Here is a 16,802-nt window from a genome sequence, read left to right as displayed (position 1 = left end):
ATAAACTATTTTTTTTTAAGAATTTATTTATTATGTATATAGTGTATGTATGCCTGCATGCCAGAAGAGGGTACCAGATCTCTCTATAGATGGTTGTGAACCACCATGTGGTTGCTGAGAATTGAACTCAGAACTCAGGAAGAGCAAGCAGCCAGTGCTCTTAACCTCTGAGCCATCTCTCCAGCCCCACAATAAACTATTAATAAATAATTTTAAAGTATGGGACTGCAGAGATGGCCTAGCAGTTAAACACTGGCTACTTTTCCGGAAGACCCAGGTTTGATTCTCAGCACCTATGTGGCAGCTCACAACCTCTAATTCTAAGAGATCTAACACCTTCTTCTGGCATACATATAGGCAAATACCCTCCACATAAAAACATATTTAAAAGTGTGTGTGTGTGTGTGTGTGTGTGTGTGGTGAGAAAAGTACATTGTAACATATTCCAGAATACGCTGCCTCCTCCTCCAACATTTTAGTTTAGTGTTAATAAAGGGATAGGCATTTACCTGCTTGTGGATTACCTTTGTTATAACAGGTTTATACTGGAAATGACTATCAGAATTTTCCCCAAGTTGTTTACAGATCTATTTCTTTTTTTTTTTCCGAGACAGGGTTTCTCTGTGTAGCTTTATGCCTTTCCTGGAACTCACTTTGTAGACCAGGCTGGCCTCGAACTCACAGAGATCCGCCTGCCTCTGCCTCCCGAGTGTTGGGATTAAAGGCGTGAGCCACCACCGCCGGCTAACAGATCTATTTCTTTAAAAATTATTATAGGGATTTGGAAAGAAATTACAGAGAAAGTGTATCCTTGCCTGTCTTGGAATTTCACTGTGTAGACTAGGTTGACCTTGAAATCAGATCCGCCTGCCCATGACTCTTAAGTGCTGTGGTTAAAGGCGTGTTCCACTATTGCCCAGCAGAATCATTGATTTTTTTTTTAATTGACTATTATAGTGTGGTCTCAAACTATACTTATTGTAGCGTCCTAATGAACTGTTCGAGAGTTGTTTAATAATTTCCCTCTTTGTCTTTAGGCGTGTGTAGTAAAACGTGAATTTAAGAAGGCAGAACAGTTAATTAAACATGCAGTGTATTTGGCACGGTAGGTGATTGTTATTAAAGATACCGTTGTAATGTGTTTTTCAACTTTATATCCTAATAGTTCTGTATCTTTTTATAGAGATCATTTTGGATCCAAACACCCAAAATACTCTGACACACTGCTAGATTATGGGTTCTACTTACTCAATGTAGACAATATCTGTCAGTCTGTTGCAATTTATCAGGTATGTTAATGGTTATTTCCCTTTGCTTTTAACCTAAGTTGACTCGGTGATCTATATTTGTTTGCCATTTGTAAACCATATGTAAAATATCTCTTTGAGGGGCTGCAGAGATGGTTAAGAGCATTGGCTGTTTTTCCAGAGGACCTGGGTTGAATTCCCAGCACCCACATGACAGCTCACAACAGTCTGTAACTACAGTTAGGGGGATATGACACTCTCACACAGACATGCAGGCAAAACAGCAATGCATATAAAATAAAAATAATTTAAAAAAAAAAACCAATAGCAGACCAATTTAAAAATTAAATAACTCATTCTTTGAAGAGCCCTTCCTTACTCCTGCATAAAAGATTTTTTAAAAGTCAAATGTTTTAAGAATTGAAGAGAATCATCCAGGACTATTATCATTAGGCTGTGGGTCCATATTCTACAGTACTTTCTGTCTGTAAGTTGCTGAGGTGATGGCTTCACTTTGTGGCAGATTTATCCAGGGTCAGTCTACCTGACTTTTTACCAGCCAACGTTGATAGCTATAATTTTAGGCCTTATAATCATTATTTCAGATAAATGGTGTCCTGTACCATGGCTGTAGACAAGACAGCGCTGATTTTACAGTTTTCTTTTAAAGAAGGGCCGAGGCTATGGGCTCTGTGCTGGAGCATTTATTGCCTTGTATACACTCAGCCTTACTGCTGAAAGACAACTGATGTGATTCCCAAGACAGGCTTCGTCTTCACAGACCCAATTCTTTCGGGGGTGACTTGCAGGTTCTGCTCATGTTTAAATCCAGCAGGACTTTCCCATTTGAAATTGAAGGGATTAGGTAGGTACATAGAGTGTGAGGATAGTTAATTTAACTTAGGTGGTATACAGTATTGTTAAATGTCTTTATGATTCTTTCAGGCAGCCCTCGACATTCGACAGTCAGTGTTTGGAGGCAAAAATATTCATGTAGCAACAGCTCATGAAGATCTGGCTTACTCTTCCTACGTTCACCAGTACAGCTCTGGGAAATTTGACAATGCACTGTAAGTTCCCCCTTTTCTGAGAAGGATAATACTGTTTCCCTGTCGTATAATAGTCCTTAAGTGTTGTATAGATAAATCTGTCTTCCTGGTGCTATAAAATATTTTTGAAGTCATTTAGAAATCATCCCAACTTTTTTTTGAAGATTTATTTATTTTATGTATATGAGTGCTCTATCTGCATGTACAACTATATGCCAGAAGAGGGCATCAGATCACACTACAGATGGTTGTGAGTCCCCATGTGATTGCTGGGAATTGAACTCAGGACATCCGGAAGAGTGGCCAGTGCTCTTATCTGCTGAGCCATCTCTCCGGCCCCAAATCATCCCAATTTTTAAGGCATCCATTTAGGCTTCCTTTGGTTTTGAATTAAGATTTATGTAATTCTATATGGAATGAGCTCTTTTCAGTATTTCCTTCAGTGATTTTTCTTCTTTTTTTTTTTAAAGATTTATTTATTTATTATGTATGACCAGAAGAGGCCTCCAGATCTCATTACAGATGGTTGTAAGCCACCATGTGGATGCTGGGAATTGAACTCAGGTCCTCTGGAAGAGCAGTCGGTGCTCTTAACCTCTGAGCCATCTCTCCAGCCCCCAGTGATTTTTCTTTAAGTAATTAAAGAAAATCTGGCTCAATGACAAATTTAACAACCTACTAACTTGTTGCTGAAAACAAAAACTGTATAAACTGTAGCTCTTCTTTTAAATGTGTAACTAAGCTTGCAAGAGTGAAAAAAATCTCCAGCAACAAATAACAGTCTCTAAAATCCTCAGCCGTGGACTATGGCCTACATGCAAAACTACTTTCATGGGTCACAGGCATACTCATACTATTTCCTATGACTATTTCATGTTATGATAGTAGTCTTAAATAGTTGTGAAAGACTTAAAGTATTTACTGTGTAACTCCTTACAAAGTAAGTTCTCTGTATCTGATATAAAAGAGGAAACCAGTGTTATTTTGGAGGAACAGTGAAGGCAAAAATGCCAGGCGTGGTAGGCCATCCCTGTAATCCCAGCATTATTGCTGGGTCGGGAAGATAAAGAGTCCAAGGCACTTGCTGCCAACGATGCAGCCTAGTTCCAGCCCTGAAACCTGTATGGTGGGAAGAGAAAACTGACCCTGCTAGCTTTCCTCCAACAACTTACTAAGAAAAAAAAATTTAGGGCCACTCTGGGCTATCCAGTGAGTTCCAGGCCAACCAAGGCTATACAGCAAGACCTTTTCTTTTTGGTGTTTTGAGACAGGGTTTCTCTGTGTAGCCTTGGCTGTCCTGGAACTCACTCTGTAGACCAGGCTAGCTCCAACTCACAGAGATCCACCTACCTCCTCCCAAGTGGTGGGATTAAAGGCATGTGCTACCACAGCCTTTTTTTTCTCTCAGAGATGGGCTTTATTTTTTTTGTAGAGGGTTCTAGCTGTTAGCCAGGATGACCTTGTACTCCTGGGCTCAAACAATCCACCTGCTTCCTCTTGAAGGCTGGGAATTTTAAATGAAACAAGATACATCCTCCATCGTGGTTGAGCCTTGAAAGCATGCTAACTTCCAGAAGCTAGTCACAAAGGTTCACATCTGTGTGGCTTCATTTGTCTACGGCTAGATAGGCAGCCAGAGACAGAAAAGGAATGAATGGTTCTTAGAGTAGGGTGTCGGAGGGATGTGAAGATTGCTAGATGTATCTAGGAATCTTTTTTAAGGTGATAAAAATGTCCTAAAATTGGTTTCAGTGGTGGATGTACTACTCTGAATATACTAAAAAATGTGGTGGCGCACAGTAGTGCTCAGGTGAGACAGGAGAATTGCCAGGAGTTTGAGGCCAGCCTAGGCTACCAAATGAAACCATGTCTCAAAAAAGTAAACAGAGCTGAGGAAAAGGCACCTGTATAATCATTGATATTAAACCTCTATGGACAAGTTAAACAGTGTGCTAGTTAAAAACTATAAAGAGAGCTAGTAAGTTCGAAGATAGACAAGGGATAAGAAGTTTGAGGCGGGGCTGGAGAGATGGCTCAGTGGTTAAGAGCACCGACTGCTCTTCCAGAGGTCCTGAGTTCAATTCCCAGCAACCACGTGGTGGCTCACAACCACTTGTAATGAGATCTGGTGCCCTCTTCTGGCCTGCAGGGACACATGTAGGCAGAATACTGTATACATAATAAATAAATAAATCTTTAAAAAAAAAAGTTTGAGAGGAACTAGAGAGATGGCTCAGTAGACGAGAATGAAGACTGGTGTTTTGTTTTTCGAGACAGGGTTTCTCTGTGCAGTTTTGGTGCCTGTCCTGGATCTCGCTCTGTAGACCAGGCTGGACCCGAATTCACAGAGCTCCACCTGGCTCTGCCTCCCGAGTGTTTGGATTAAAGGTGTGCGCCCCACCGCCCGGCTGAGTGCTGTTCTTTCAGAAAGCCTGAGTTTGGTCTGCAGCTCCCGTGTCTGGTGACCTAGAGAAATGCAGCAGCACCTTGCCTCTGGGCACATGCCCACACTCAGAGACATGATTTAAAATGATAAAAATAAGCCTTTTTTCAAAAGAAGTTTGTGTTGTAAGGGAGTAGCAGGTATAATAGGCAAGTAGTTTGCCTTGTATTTAGTGGGCTGGGCTGTGAACAGATAACCAGATGTTACCATGGTCAGAAAGTGAGAGAGGTGAGTGATTTTTAGGGAGTTTATGTACTCTGTTTAGTAAAGTGAACCGTGTGCACATAGAAGGGACAACACTGCAGAGTGAGCGCATGGTTTTCATCCAGAAATTGATTGCCAGCTGTGTGGCCGGAGGCTAAGAGTGTTGGTGTGGGATGGCAGGAAATGATGTCAGAGAGAGGTAGCAGAGAGAGATTGAGTCTTGTAGACCATAATGAGGTCTTTGATTTTGAGGGAGATGAGAATTCAATCGGTGTTAAAAGTTTAATTCACAACAGTTAAGTTCAGGGCTGGGAATAGTGCTTGCCTAGCATGTGAAAGAACCTGGGTTTGACTCCCTGTCCATCAAAACAGACGAAACTCTGATCCGTAAGTGTTTTTTTAAGATTTATGTGTCTTGAGTGCGTGCGTGCGTGCGTGCGTGCATGCACACTGCAAATGAATGCAAATGCCCACAGAGGCCAGAATGTGTCAGATCCTCTGGAGCTGGAGTTAACAGAAATTTGTGAGCCACCTGATGTGAGTACTTGGACCTGAACTTGGGTCCTGTCGAGGAACAGCAAGTGCTCTTAACTGCTGAGCCATCTCTCCAGCCCCAAAACTCTTTTTTTTTTTTTATACTTTTACTTGTACTTTATGTCAATATTGTAATGCATGTTACGTTTTTTATATCACTTTTAACTAAAAAGAAACACTAGACTATATCTATGTGTATTGCAGATTTCATGCAGAAAGAGCCATTGGTATCATTACCCACATCCTACCTGAAGATCATCTTCTATTGGCTTCTTCAAAGAGGGTGAAAGGTACCCTTTGTAATCTAGTCTCGGATAATTATAAAGTCATTCATATGTGACATAAAGTTAGGCTGTTAGAGAGTGTGTGGATATATGACTAAAATCGTTTCCTTAACTCCCGTGGATCTCCTCTTTCATAGAGCGTTTGTTCATTTTCCTTTCTTCTTCTCCATCCCTTTCCTTGGAGTCAGACTGAGGAGTGCTGCAGATGCCTCCACAGTCACTAGTTAGGACCGAGATGGCTTCCCAGAGGGTCAGCTCACAGTGCAGCCCTTCCTTCTTCCTGCCCAGTTCTTCCTGTGCTTGTTTTTTTCTGCTACTCCTCACCAGTGCTCTTTCACTTAATGCCGTGATTCTGTTGAGACTGGATCACCCAGTGATGCATGAGCATGAGTCTTTCCTAATTCTGGGTCACCTTTATTCACTTTAGTACCAGCAATGAAGTTAGATAGTAAGGAGAAAAATAAGTTACACGAAGCCTCACTAATACTGAATCACCATTTTGTTGATTATTTAGTCCTTTCTGTCTTTAAATAAGATAGTAAAGGGCCAGTGAGATGGCTAAGGGAGTAAGTGGGCTTGCTGCCAAGCCTCATACCCTAACTTTGATCCCTAGTAATGCACATGAAGTTGGTGGGAAAGAGCTGACTGCCGCCAGATCGTTTGCTCACCCATCTGAGTGCTGAGACACAAACTCACCCGCACACTAAATACTCGAGGAAGTAACTTCTAGCTTTAGGTTGTCTTCTGTTGTAGCTGGGCATTTTTCTGTCTCAGTACAGACAGGCGTGTGCCGCCTTCTAAGCACCTTAATCTCCTCTCTGGACTTGAAACTGCTTTAGATCTTCTGTTTTCTTTTCACTGTCTCTGTACACGACAAAGCCAAGACGTAAAATGAGCTGGCAGTGTCTTTATTCTTAGGTTTTGTAAGAGTTTGGAAACCTTGGGTGGAACTTTGAAATTGAAATGTCTTCTGACCTGATTGGGTTGGTGGAATAAGCAGGAGGAAACACTTTTTCAGTTAGTTATGTTTGGTTAAAGGTTATGTTTCATAAAGGGTGCTTTCAGAATTACCCGAAGTGCTTAAATCACTCCTCCATGGTTGTGTAACTTTAACTTTCGCTTTTCTCTTTTGGTTTGGTTTTTGAGACAAGGTCAGTTCTGCCCTTAAAGTTGTCTTGCAGCCAAGGCTAGTCTTAAACGTCCAGTCCTGCTGCCTCGGCCTCCCAGTTGCTCACATAGGCATTCACCACCGTTCCCAGGTGGCCACTTACTTTTCAAATCAAATTTCCATCTATAAAATATAGCAGGCTATTACAGTAGAAGCTGATTCTGAAAAGTAATTTAAGATACACCTTTTTTCCATTCAGTTGAATGAACATACTGTATAAATAGACTTTCCGAGAAGTGTATTGTTGAAGTACAATAGTTTGTCTTAGCACAATGGCACACACACCAGCGTTAGAAAGAAGTTGAAGCAGGAGGATTGCCATGAATTCAAAGCCAGCTTGGGCTATATATCAAGAGCCCAGCTTTTTAAAAAATAAATAAATAAATAACAACCCTCAAATGTAGAACGCTTTGATCTTGGCCAGTTCTAAACAAGAGTCAACTATGTGTTCAATATTTAGTAAATACTCAGTCTTTAATTTTCAGTTAAATGTAAACTATGGATTTGACGTTTCCTGATTTGTGGCCTTCCTTGTTCAGCACTTATTTTGGAGGAGATTGCGATCGACTGTCACAACAAGGAGACAGAACAGCGGCTGCTTCAAGAAGCACATGACTTGCACCTGTCCTCACTCCAGCTGGCCAAGAAAGCCTTCGGAGAGTTTAACGTACAGACCGCAAAACACTACGGCAACCTTGGGAGACTCTATCAGTCAATGAGAAAATTTAAGGTCAAGGGGTTTATATTTTATCTCTAAATAATTAGTACCTTTAAAATAATAAATTGAGCAGGGTGGTAGTGGCACACACATTTAATCCCAGCACGTGGATCTGTGAGTTCGAGGCCAGCCCAGGCTACAGAGTGAGTTCCAGGAAAGGCGCCAAAGCTACACATAGAAAGCCTTTCTCGAAAAAACAAAACAAACCAAAACAGAAAAACCCGAAAAGCTGGTATTGTTGTAGTCAGGCTTCAGTCATAGTTCTTAGCTATGTACGTTTAGGTCTTAGCAGAATGTCTGGCCCATAATAAATATTCAGAGACATCAGATTCTAATAATAACACTAAAGTTGATTGTGTATAGTTACTAAGAATTAGGAGCTACAAAATCTAGCAGTACACTTACACTAATTTTCTTTTAGAATTTTTGATTCTAGTCTGTACGAGTGGTACATTCCCTTAGTGTAACACTTGGAAGGCTGAGACAGGCAGATTGATAGTTTGGTGCCAACCTGGACACACACATGCTCATATATATGCGCATGTCTGCATAAATTAATACTGTCTTAACAAGTTTAATTTTGGGGATGTGGTTATTCAAATTATTCTTTTTTTGTTTTTTTGTTTGTTTGTGTTTGTTTTTTCGAGACAAGGTTTCTCTGTGTAGCTTTGGAGCCTGTCTTGGAACTCGCTCTGTAGACCAGGCTGGCCTTGAACTCACTTAGATCCTCCTGCCTCTTCCTCCCGAGTGCTGGGATTAAAGGTGTGAGCCACCTTCACTCGGCTTTTGTTTTGTTTCTATTTGTTTGTTTTGTTTTTCGAGACAGGGTTTCTCTGTGTTACTGCCCTGGCTGTCCTGGAATTCGCTTTGTAGACCAGACTGGCCACAAACTCACAAGAGACCCATCTGCCTCTGCCTCCTAAGTGCTCTGGGATTAAAGGCGTGTGCCACCAGCCTCAGCTCCCTTTTTTTTTGAGACGAGATCTCACTATGTAGTTCTGGCTGTCCTGGAATTCACTGTGTAGTCCAAGCTGGCCTCAAACTCAAGAGATTCACCTACTTCTGGGAAATTAAAAGTTTGTGTCACCACCCTGTCTTTATGTTCATTTTAGAAGGTCCTTTATTGCTCTTTTATATTTGATAGTTTTGGAAGACAGGGTCTTCTCCATGTAGCCCAGGTTGACTTTGAACTATCAACTCTTCATGCCTCCGTCTGCCTGTTGGAAATACGGCACATGTTGCCACACCCAACTCAGAATGTCTGTTCATATTTACCTTTTCTACTTTAGGACCATTACAGTCATCAGCTTTTGTGTAGTTTACAAATACCAGTGATGCTTTTTCATTAGCAGCTTTTGGAAAAGATAGAGAATGTTCTTTGATCTTACTACCTAATAGTTTTCGTAAGCTGGGGTTGACATTTAGAACAGACTTGCTCATTGCGTAGAATTGTCCTAAGAAAAAGTGCAAGCTAATACTCCATTTGACCTATTTTTCAGGAAGCTGAAGAAATGCACATAAAAGCCATTCAGATTAAAGAGCAGCTTCTTGGTCAAGAAGATTATGAAGTAGCCCTTTCGGTGGGACATCTGGCATCTTTATATAATTATGACATGAATCAATATGAAAATGCTGAGAAATTATATTTGCGATCTATAGCAATTGGTAGGTTCCTTTAAATTTTTCTTACGTGTCTAGAGAGCATGTCGGAATTCTTCTGTGCTGTGTGAGGGAAAGTGCTGAGAAAGTCAGCACTGCAGGAGACAGAGCGGACCGAAGAGCTGTTTGGAATCCTCCTGTCGCCGCTGGGCGGTGGTGGCGCACGCCTTTAATCCCAGCACTCGGGAGGCAGAGGCAGGCGGATCTCTGTGAGTTCGAGGCCAGCCTGGGCTACCAAGTGAGTTCCAGGAAAGGCACAAAGCTACACAGAGAAACCCTGTCTCAAAAAACCAAAAAAAAAAAAGAATCCTCCTGTCAAGGCTCTCCTCAGTATTGAAGTCATCAGTGAGATGTGTGACTGTAGTCACTGCTGTGAGGTGTTAATCCAGCTGCCGCTCCTGCTGCTCTTGCCACCTGGAGGTCTCACGTCTTTAACATGACTAGGTTGGCCTTGATATTAAGTGGAGAGCACTCTTCTTAGTGGGTTAACTGTAATGTGTTGCTGCGTACTAGTCCCTTGGTAATTTCCATCACTTACATTTCATTGGGTTTGTGTGTCGTCTACATCAGTGAACACATAGAGCATTTGAATTGTCTCTGTTTGACCTTACTACCTCGTGTATGAAATGGGTGTTAGGGTCCTTGCCCATTTTCATATTGAATTGTCTGCCATTGTTGACTTAGGAAATTCGTCCTGTGCTCTAACTACGAGCTCCGTTGGTGGCTGTGATGCAAGAGTCTCCTCTCATCCTGTTTTCCTGAGAGTGCCTTGGAAAGGACAGTTTATTTCACTTCATTTTATTTATGTTGTTTGTTGATACAGGGACTCATGTGGCTCAGGCTGGTATTGAACTCCAGACCATTGTTTCCTCCTAATGCTGGGATCACAGGCATGTGCTAGCACAGCCAGCCTAATAACTCCTTGATGTTAATAGAACGCCTTGATGTTTCTTTTATTGTTAGTACTTTTTGTATTTAGTTTGAGGGAGTTTTTCCTACCAGTTCTGAAAGTACTCTTCTAAAGATCATCTTCTGGACACTTAACTATTCACTTTTAGATCTGCAATCCTAAAATTAACTTGTTCATAGTTCAAGAAAGGAATCAAATCTTACTTGTTCCGTGCACATGTGTAGTTGACCCGGTACCATTTCTTGCACAGATTGTCCCTTCCCCCATTGCTGCCTGTGTCTGTCACAAATGGTGATCCATATGTGTGTGTTAGCCATTGTATATTTGTAGCTGGAGTTTTCCTGCCTGGCCCACAGTCAGGGCAAATCTCTTTCACCTGCCAGTCCCACAGCCTCTCAGACCCGACCAAGTAAACACAGAGACTTATGTTGCTTTCAAACTGTATGGCCGTGGCAGGCTTCTTGCTAACTGTTCTTACAGTTTAAATTAATTCATTTCCATAAATCTATCCTTTGCCACATGGCTCATGGCTTACCGGCATCTTCACAAGCTGGTTGTCATGGTGGTGGCTGGCAGTGTCTCTCTGACTCAGCCTTCCACTTCCCAGCTTTATTCTCCTCCTTGCCCCGCCTATACTTCCTGCCTAGCCAACAGCCAATCAGTGATTTATTGATTAATTAGCAACACATTTGCCATACATATCACAGCATATATTGACTTACTGATCAATCCCGAGTGTGTGAAATACTAACATTCTGAAAAATCACAGATTCATAGGCAAGTACTTTCCTAGTTATGTGTATTTCCTTCATTTCTTCTACATACATAGTTACCATATGCCTGCTTTGGGTACTAGTCTCATTTGTTTCTGGCTTATTTTTCTATGTATGGCTTACATACAGGCATATGAATAAGTACTTTATCTTTCCTTTTGTATACAAAATAAGCACATTATAGATATTCTCTATACTTGGTGTTCTAGTTTTTTCTGTTGCTGTGACAAAAACACCATGACCAAAAAGAACGTGCAGAGGAAATGATTTATTTCATCTTACACTTCCAGATCATAGCTCATCATTGGAGGAAGTCGGGGCAGGAACCATGGAGAAATGCTGCTTGCTGACTGTCTCACTGGCTCATGCTCAGCTAGCTTTCTCACATAGCCTAGGATCCTACCTGCCTGAGGATGGTGCTGCCCACACTGGCCAGGGTCTTCCACATCCGTCATCAGTCATGACATCTTTCACAGATAGTGACCACAGGCCAGTCTGATCTAAGCAATTCCTCAGTTGAACTTGCTTCTTCCCAGGTGACTCTAGGTTGTATCAACTTGACAAAACTAGCACATTTTACTTTACAAGCAAAACTAGCCAGGAATAGTGGCATAGGCCTTTAATCCCAGTGCTCTTGAGGCAGAGGCAGGTGGCTCTGTGAGTTGAGGCTAGCCTGGTCTACAGAGTGAGTTCCAGGACAGCCAGATAGGATTATATAGACAGACCCTGTAAAGTGCTCCATATTATTTTAAGATATCCTTAAACCTGAAATTTTCAGCTAGTAAGATGGCTCATAAGGTCAAGGCAGCTGCCACCAACCTAGACAACTAGAATTCTATCTCCAGAACTCATATGATGGAAGGAGAACAGATTCCTGAAAGTTACCTCTGGCCTCCACACACATGCTCCGGCACAAGTGCGCACGCGCACACACATAAACACACACGCTTGAATTAATTAGAAACCTTTTTTTAAAACCTGTGAAATTTATTTTAGCATTCTGGTGAAACCAGCTCCTTTAAATCTTAGAGATACGACATGGATGAGAGTGATTTAAGAGGCAATGATATAAGGACTGTTGTCCTTCCATGAGACTAAAACCAAGCCAGCCTGTTTAAAGAATTAAACTTGTATTAAAATCAAAACAAAAAATTATTGTACGTTTTTTGATCTGTTTGTTTCTTATGTTCCTTCAGGGAAGAAACTGTTTGGTGAAGGCTACAGTGGACTAGAGTATGATTACCGAGGCCTCATTAAACTTTACAACTCCATTGGAAATTATGAAAAAGTATTTGAGTATCACAATGTTCTGTCTAACTGGAACCGATTGCGAGATCGACAGTATTCAGTAACCGATGCCCTTGAAGACGTCAACAACAGCCCCCAGTCCACCGAAGAAGTGGTGCAGTCCTTCCTCATGTCTCAGAATGCTGAGGGACCACGCTGCTGAGGGACAGCCTCAGCTAACAATTACCTTTCCCCGGATTCCGGGGAATTCATACTGTGAAATCAAATCCATGTTGTTTTGGGGCTGGTATTTGCATTGAAACACTGGTCCAGTCCATGAAGACCCTCTTTCGGGTAGCCCTGTATTGCAGTTCCTGTAGAATAAGCATATATTGAGTTATATCAGCATGTGCCGCGTGTATAAGTAGTCCCACATTCTCACCCCATTAGAACAACAGGAAACCTTTTCCCCCCTTTTTAAAAAATAATTCTTTTTTCAGAAAGCCTGAAAGAAAAAAAAAGAACCCCTAAATAAAACTATTTAAGAGTTTAAAAGAGTTGCATTCTTCTTATGTAAGGATGATTTTAACAACTTTTTAACATTCTTCCATGTGGAGGTATTCGATACTGTATTGTAAAGAAATTTTATGGAAGACTCTTTATATGCAGTATAGAAAAGTAACACAGGTACTAATTAATAAAAAGGAGGGCATCCTGATGTAGATTTGGCCATCTTTCCCAGATCAGTGCATACAGCCATTCCAGAGCTGTATCAGGGAAGGACTGTCAGATTCATCTGACTGGACCAGTGTTGATCTGTCAGTCATAACACCAGGTGGACCAGCAGCAGCTCAACTCTTACTCTTGGTTTCTGGTACAGCAGTGAGATGCTCTAACAGTGTTTGCGAACATAACAGGACCAGAAGGACCTAAAAGGACCAGCACCTGTGGAAGGTGGTGATTTGGACCAGGGGCTTTAGATGATTATTTAGTCACTGCACTTGCCTTTTCCAGTAGGATAATTTCATTTAGATAGAATGCAAAGTATTAATACAAGAGTTTTATTTGTATCATAGATACCAAACTATGGGATTTGGGCAATGTCAGTGGCAAGTCTTTAGTCAAGGTACATAGAAGCAAGTTCTGTAACTATCGCTGCAGCCACCCTCATTTTAATCTTTGCCCTCATACTCCATGTTGCTAACAAACATACTGGCTGAGAGTCGTGAAATGATTCATGTTCAGATGAGAATTTTAGGTTTACTCTGTGGGGATTAAGAAGATTGAATGCACAAGTCTTAGAAAATCTTCATTTTTATGGGAAATAATAGTACAACTAGTCATTTTAACTGAAACCCAGGAGTCGGGTGGAAAGATCCAACTATAATGTCTGATTTTCTAATTTTTTAAAACTAGCCAGGTTATTGAATGTGGAGCTAATACTCAATTCCTAAGTTGTGTGACAATGTAACAAGAAGAAACAAAAAGATCTTTTGCCGTTACCTCAATTCTTAGTACAGAGGCCTATCTGGTGCCTGTGTAGTTAAGAATCTGGGTGTCTCCCCTATTCTCAGGGGTTCCTGACTTGGGCGTTAGATGCATTGCTCCTGGCGATGCTTGGAGTGGTCTGTAGGTTGAGTGGATGTGTGTCAAGCTCTGTTCTTTAGCATGCTTGTTGGGGAAAACAATTATCATGTAGAGTACAGAAACATTAGAGACTACAGAAGTTATCTTTTGTTAAACTTTCCAATTTTAGTTTTTTTTGAAACTGTTGTTTGCAGTCTTAGTGATAAGCCAGTGTGTTTAGGTCCTTAGAAAGGAACTTACTGGGGAAGGACCCAAGTAGATGAGGCAAGCTCACACCCGAAGATAACAGCTTTGGGTCCAGAGACTTGAATTTATTTATTCCTCTAACTGAATTTCTTTATAAATTCTTCAAAGAATAAATCAGTATGTTAGCAGTTTATGCAGCTGGCCCCCTCCCAGTTAATTGCAGTCTTAGTCCAGTGGCACCCTTTATAACCAAGTAGTCTGTGTGACCAGGAGGAGCATTTCTAAGTTACTGAACTCCAGCTGCACGGGCCTATATATTTAATATCTCCAAAGATATTTTCAAGATAGGCTTTGTATACTTTTATTGGCTTTTTAGAGCCCTGTGGTATGTTTGTGGTATAGGAATGTCGTGCTAAATTGTTTTTCAATAAATATTTTGAAACTTAAGTTTCCACATGAATTATTTTTATTTAATCTGAATTTTTGGTGTTATGCATATACAGCATTTTGTATAGTCAGTTAACTTAAGGACTCATCCCCCTTAACTCAGTTTGAACTTAACTCATAGTTGGTGATAAAGTAACATGATGTTTAGAAGCCTGTGGTCACAGGGTGATGATGTCAGATGGCAACCATCCCCCACCCCCAGCATCATTATTGTCAAGTTGTTCCATCTTACCATTTCTTTAATTATGGTTATCTGTAAGTTTGTAAAAGTTAATCTAATGCCTATACTCTAGCAATCTGTTTGGTTTTCAGGTGGAGTGGGGTGGGGTGTTGGTTTTTTAGGACAGGATTTCTCTGTGTAGTTTTGGAGCCTGTCCTGGAACTCAGCTCTGTAGACCAGGCTGGCCTCAAACTCACAGAGGTCAACCTGCCTCTGCACTATTGAGTGCTGGGATTAAAGGTGTGTGCCACCACCACCTGGCACAATCAGTCATTTTAAGTGATATGATTTGATATGTTCTGATTCTACTGAAAAGTAATGCCCTAATAACTTCAAGTGTAGGATTTATACTTTTGCAAGAGTGTTTAGGATGAGGTAGTGAGGAATGCTACCATGATTTGACTTTTATACATGAACGCAGGGTGTGATGGCATATATCTATAATCTCAGTATTCAAGACAGTGAGAGGAAAAACTAAATAGAATTTACCTCACAATAATCAATAGCGTGCATGTAATTTTAAATAAGGGCCTATGATCTCACCCTCCCCTGAATTCTCTTATTCCTAAAGCTTGGTGCTACTCCATTTGGGGGCATTGGGGAGCTCATGCATATGACACAGGTGAGTCACTTATTTCAGTTTAATAGCACCAACTGAGTTTTTAGTGCAGAATATTCATGGGTCCTCAAACTAGACTTTGCCCTGAGGATTTGGACCCTTTCTCCATCAAATCTACATTCTTTTTTTAAAAACCAACTCACGTCGGGCAGTGGTGGTGCACACCTTTAATCCCAGCACTCGGGAGGCAGAGCCAGGTGGATCTCTGTGAGTCGAGGCCAGCCTGGTCTACAGAGTGAGATCCAGGACAGGTACCAAAACAACACAGAGAAACCTTGTCTCGAAAAAACAAAAACAAAAACAAAAAAACTAGCTCACCAATACCCTGCCCAGATAAAGACCTTTGTCCTAGACGGAGAGAAGAGTTCATAGTCTTGTGAGCATTAAGTACAGAAAGCTGTACTCGGGAGGCTGAGACAGGAGACTCACTTAAGGTCAGCCAGGGCAACCTAGTGAGACCCCGTCTCAAGAAATCAAATGGGAAGTGCACAGCCCAGAGCGTGGTGTCTTGGGCTTGCCGTTGAACTTGTCTTTGTAGTGCAAACAGCTGAGCCTAAATAGGATGCAAGCTTTTGGCCAAAACTTTGCAAAATCCAAGGATGGTTTGCTAAGTATCAGGTGTTGTTAACCGCCATTTTTTTTTAATGTTTTCCCCTAGGGTTTTTAACCTTGCTGCTTCCAGTCATCTTTTCTGGATGGCAGAGTTACTACTGGAAAAATTCTTATTTATAATTACTGATTTTTTTTAAGAGTTTTATTTTTGTTTTAAAGATTAACACTTCTTTCACCTCTTGGCTTTAGAGGACGTCACATTACCTGGAAAAAAAAGATTTATTTTAAATAGAACATTTTTAATTAGTCTGCAGATTTTAATGATAGTAGTTCCTTTGTCCCCAGATCTCAGGAATGTTTTAGGCAGAGAACTGGCTTTCCCTGGTGGTGATTTGAAGGCGTGTGTTTTAGGATCTCTTAAATAACACTTATTAATTGCAGTTCTAGGTATCTATAGCATGAGTGGCCTTAATGAGTTTGTTGGAGTGCACATGTTTTTCAAGAGTAAAGTTTAAGATTAAATATATATGCTATATATAGATATCTAGAAAACTTGGTTGTGGTGCACAATGTGTTGGATCACTGAATCGCAGGTACCCCTTTTTTTTGTATAACACCACTCATTTCTGTATATTCCTTTTATGGGAAAATATGTTGCCATGGTGACTAAAACTTTTCAATTTAGTTTTATGTGAATGAATGCTACATTTTATTAAATATTACCAGGTCAGTACTATTTTTATACTTTATTAAGTAACAGGGGTTTTAGTTTAATAGGCTCAAAATAAAAAAATTTTAAAAACCTTAATGGAATAATTACAAATGAATCACTAACATTCTTTACAGGAAAATCCCCACTACTAGTGCCACAGGAATTTCTGTAGAAATATCTAAGGTCATTCATAGATTCTGAGGTCAGTTCATTGAGTCGGAGCGACCTTTCATATCATCCTCACCTACTTGTAGTGCCCGCTG

General features: G+C 40.8%; 1 protein-coding gene across 1 annotated transcript in view; it reads left to right on the top strand.

Annotated features, from left to right (window-relative positions):
• The window catches only part of Appbp2 (amyloid beta precursor protein binding protein 2), a 56,192-nt gene extending 41,756 nt beyond the window's left edge, over positions 1–14,436 (top strand). Inside the window, exons 7-13 of the mRNA XM_059271412.1 lie at positions 1,038–1,105; positions 1,184–1,289; positions 2,193–2,317; positions 5,682–5,767; positions 7,469–7,659; positions 9,147–9,312; positions 12,186–14,436. Of these exons, the coding sequence (XP_059127395.1) occupies positions 1,038–1,105; positions 1,184–1,289; positions 2,193–2,317; positions 5,682–5,767; positions 7,469–7,659; positions 9,147–9,312; positions 12,186–12,439 (996 nt within the window). The 3' untranslated portion in view covers positions 12,440–14,436. The remainder of the gene's footprint in view (positions 1–1,037; positions 1,106–1,183; positions 1,290–2,192; positions 2,318–5,681; positions 5,768–7,468; positions 7,660–9,146; positions 9,313–12,185) is intronic.
• The last annotated feature ends 2,366 nt before the right edge of the window (positions 14,437–16,802 follow it).

Source organism: Peromyscus eremicus, chromosome 8a (genome assembly GCF_949786415.1).
Source record: "Peromyscus eremicus chromosome 8a, PerEre_H2_v1, whole genome shotgun sequence".
Lineage (NCBI taxonomy): Eukaryota > Metazoa > Chordata > Mammalia > Rodentia > Cricetidae > Peromyscus > Peromyscus eremicus.
This window is presented reverse-complemented; position numbering and strand designations above follow the sequence as displayed.